We start from the raw sequence: 4425 nt of genomic DNA, 5'->3' as shown, positions 1-4425 counted from the left end.
CCTCCCTTCCTGTGGGACATTGATCTGCCTCCCCCCACCACATCAGACTTACCAGCTGGAGGCAGCTGTATCCAGCATGGTAAAGACTGCTGCCTGTTTAGTCTACGGCCAAACCTCCAAAGTGGCACCGAATCTTTTCTGAATTGATTTGGAGGCTTCCAATTCTTTTTATCAGATCTTTTTATTGGTCTCCCAATTCAATTTGGATTTGGAGATTTTTCTGCCAAATTGGGCCAAATCTCCTCCAAATTGAATCAGCTACCAAAGCTTTGCACAGCCCTAATAGCTTTACAGGTTTAAACTCATTTCTGATCACTTAAGTTGCACACAAATTGGTTTATGCCCATAGCCTCAGTCCTTGCATGGGAGCAAGGATGGACAATACAATATTTTTACTTATAAATTTATGTTTTATTTCCTTCAGAAGAGCCATGAAGAAGTCACACTAAACTTATATACACAGCTGACTAAAAAAATCAGGCTCTGTAGCAAATCCAAGAACAGGGTGGGAGGAGGTGTGGCCCACCACTTTGGCAGTGAGCCCTGGCCTCACTACCAGGCTCCTGCTAAAGCTCTGAGTGATTAGTGAGCTCTGAGCTCACCAGCTTATCAGGGCAGGGTCTGGCTAGCACCCTTTCTTTAACAGTGTTCTGGAGCCCTGGGGGTGATCACTGGTGCTTTCACCCTTCCCCTCCCTCCAGTAGGGAAAAGGAGAGGATGAACAGTGGTAGCAGCTCTTGCCCTCTGGACTCCTGAACTGCATGAAACCAGAGGCTCTAGTTAGACTTACACTGACAGCTCAAATGCAACACAGCCAAAGGGAGGTGGCAACTGCACTGCCACACCCCTCTGGATCGACCCCCAGCTAGGGCCATTAATGGTCTGAACTTTTTGGGCTTTTAACATTTGTGTACATACAACAGAAATACCTTAAAAGAATGTATTTACAGTGAAGCATTTATTTTAGTATTTTTAACCAAGGAAAGGCTCCATGCAATTATTTTATTTTCCTGTAAGATTTTGTATGGACAACAGCAGTTCAAGGTCTTCATCTGTAGTTGTCAGCCTATATTCAGGGAAGTATCCGTTTTTCCTCAAACTGAACCTGAAAATGTGGGTAAGCTTTACAGTTTCATAGTTGGTAGGGTCGGAAGGGACCTGAGCAGATCACCAAGTCTGACCCCCTGCCATGGCAGGAAAGAGTACTGGGGTCAAACGACCCCAGCAAGGTGTTCATCTAACCTCCTCTTAAAGACCCCCAAGGTAGGAGCCAGCACCACTTCTCTTGGAAGCTGGTTCCAGATCCTAGCCGCCCTGACAGTGAAGTAGAGCCTCCTGATGTCTAGTCTGAATTTACCCTCTGCCAGCTTGTGATCGTTATTTCTTATGTGCAGGGTTAACTTATAACTAGAATGGTACAGTAATTTCAGTTGCTGTGAGAGAACATAAGGAGGAAGACTCATTTGTTATAACTATAGTTTCCTCTAAAACATACTCAAGCGCTCCTTGTGAGCAGGATTAGAAAGACTGGTCACCCAAGCCAATGACATGAATGGCAGAAATAAATTAACTCAGTAACTGTCAATTATTATTTATGGATATCTCAGATCACTGCTAGAATCTCTTGTACTTACCCAATAACTTGATGCTCATAATACTGCAGCGTCCTTTGGAGAGTCTGCCGTATGGTTTGAGGCTATAAAAATAATAATAATAAAAATAATTGTAAAAATTACTATCAGCAAATCATTCTAACCTAGCTCTCAACACCACACCTGAATCACCAATTATTGATTTGTTACTCAATACATTGGGTTTTCCAACTTCATACCTTTTCATCTTATACCTGCCAGGCTCCCACGGAGTGATGGATATGAAATAACACAAGTCCAAAGCTGGTTTTGTATTGCAAAGATTAATATTTCATTACTCTTTCCATATATTTTATTTTGCCATTTAAACAGCGATGAATTTTATAAAGCATTAGTTGTGCCAAGTTAAGGCAACAGAAAACACAGCTCTGTAAAACAAAGAAGGCCCTTGCCTTATTACTGATTTTCATAGACTATCACTTGTCACCACATTAAAGATTATTAGCTTCAAATACCATTTAGTAAAATATTATTGCATTGAGATTACATCATATTTTCACTTTTAAAAATCAACAAGAAATAACTGTTTTGTTTAAAATTCTATTTAAGATATATCAGAAGTATTTTTTTAATTATTAAAAGTCCCTAAGGAAATACGTTATATTCCGAACTTTCCACTCTCCTGCAGTACGAGGACTTGAAAGAGATGCGAGGGGCTTCAGGTAGTTTTATGCTGTGTCTTAATGACTCCCCAGACTACTTCTTTTATTATTATAAAGTGATATCATAGGCTATTTTAGTGACAAATACTACAAAATATAGTTGAGGTTTTCTTGGTATTGCCCAAATAGGTCATGATGGCATTTAATCTTTCCAGAAACAGGTATTTCTCAAATATATTATTAAATATTTACATTTTAAGGTCCTCACCCATCTACTGCTTCTTACTGCTATAGATAAAGCAACACTTATGTTTGTCAGACAGAGCCAATTTCTGGTATTCCCAGTTTGGATGCATGACATGCAGCTGGCTTGTGGCCATGCAAGGTCAGAGTGTAACTGAAGCAACTGATATTCAAAGATCACTAGCCTGATATTCGCAGGAATTTGAGATATTTCCCTACATTTCTGGAACAATTTTAAGCCATCTTGAACAGGATCCCATGCCTTTAAAATTAGATACTTTTCATTCAAAACCAAGATGGAATTTTGAGTCTGGAAAAAAAAAAAATGGCAAGTCCTTGCCAACATCAGGATTAAGAAAGCAGCCCACTGGTAATTGAATCTTCCTTTTCATTCCCATCTCAGACAGGTCAGGATTCCCAGAAAACACAGACCATTATATTCTAGGACTGCACAATTTGCAGAAGCATCTTTTTAAATGGTGAACACCAGGAATTCATCTGTCCTTTCTCTCTTTGATTTGTAGAAATGCAAGAATTTGAGGCAAAACAGATTTAAATCTACTAAAAAGCTTTCTATTGTTCATAAGAATGACTTCTATTCTTAGCAGGAGTTAAATGAACTGTCTTAGAAAAGCAGACAGACAAGTGGGTTCTTGTACAACCCCCACCCAAGCCGCCAAGATTTGCAGAATCAGAGTTAAAGGGCATCTATACACACACTGCAGGGTGGAGTGGGGAGGATCTTTAATTAAAGCAGCTCCGACAGCCACTAATTAAAGCACCTGCAGCATCACATGTATTTGGTGTCCCTCACTTCAAAGTGGTGGGGGGGGTGCTTTAACAAAAGCTTGTGACATGGAAGCTGCTGGAGCGTATTAACATGCTCCAGCAGACTATTAATCAAGTCTCCTCTGATGCATGTCAATTTGCATGCAGAGTAGAGGACTGTCATGTATATAGGTGCTCAAGAAGCTCAGACAATGACCCTCTTCCTATAGTCCCCTTAAACACATTGTGTAAACTCCCATTGCACTGCTCTCAACCCAGATGTCCCTCCAGGAAGGTCATCCACTGAAGGATGGAAGAAATGCATATTGCCAGCAGCCTCTGTGCACTAAAATGCAGTTTTCTTTCTGGTTCTAGATATTAGGAAACTCTCACTCGGTCTTTGGCAATCCTTTGCAGTCAAAGGTGATTGCCTTCCATGACTGCTTTATCTGTGGGTCCAAAGATGACTGATGAAGCCGATCTAGGGTCAGACTCTGTTACAACTTGGACAGGTGTTGCCATTTGGAGTGGGTGGCTCCAGATTCTTGACTTGGTCTGCAACATGCTGTTTCTGCCACTCCCGCTTTTCCATTTCCATAAGGTTTCAAAGTACTGAGATCCTTGCAGCAGACTTCCTTCACTTCGGATGGTCCCACACGTTAATGTTGATGTTGCATTTTAAGTTGTCCTTGAAGACATCCTTCTAGCGCTTTTACTGCCCTCCTCTTGAGCATACATTGCGACTAAGGTGGGAGGAAAAAAAACTTGCTTTGGGAGTCTGAAGTCAGATATCCAGATGATGTGGCCAACCCAGCAAAGTTGATATTGGATCAAATCGCTTTGATGTTCATGGTATCTGCTTGTGAGAGGACACTAGTCTTGGTGTGTCCATCTTCCCACTGAATTTGAAGGATCTTCCACAGGCAACATTGATGGTTCTTCTTCAACAACTTGAGATGTCTCCTGTATGCTATCCATGTCTCAGCTTCATACAGTAAAGGTGGAGATCACAACTGCTTGATAAATCATGAGCTTGGTTTCAGATCTGACCTTTGAACATGCATTTCCTCAGGTGTGCAAAGACTGCACTTGCAGACTTGAGGCAATGTTGTATTTCTTCATTGATGTCAGCCTTCTGTGAGAGACTACTTCCAAGATAC

General features: G+C 41.1%; 1 protein-coding gene across 1 annotated transcript in view; it reads right to left on the bottom strand.

Annotated features, from left to right (window-relative positions):
* GUCY1A2 (guanylate cyclase 1 soluble subunit alpha 2) overlaps positions 1-4425 on the bottom strand; it is a 260844-nt gene that overhangs the window by 242875 nt on the left and 13544 nt on the right. The window contains exon 3 of the mRNA XM_019528531.1: positions 1635-1696. Within this exon, the coding sequence (XP_019384076.1) occupies positions 1635-1696 (62 nt within the window). The remainder of the gene's footprint in view (positions 1-1634; positions 1697-4425) is intronic.

This window comes from Crocodylus porosus, unplaced genomic scaffold, assembly GCF_001723895.1.
Source record: "Crocodylus porosus isolate Cpor-Errol unplaced genomic scaffold, CroPor_comp1, whole genome shotgun sequence".
In the NCBI taxonomy this organism is placed as follows: domain Eukaryota; kingdom Metazoa; phylum Chordata; order Crocodylia; family Crocodylidae; genus Crocodylus; species Crocodylus porosus.
This window is presented reverse-complemented; position numbering and strand designations above follow the sequence as displayed.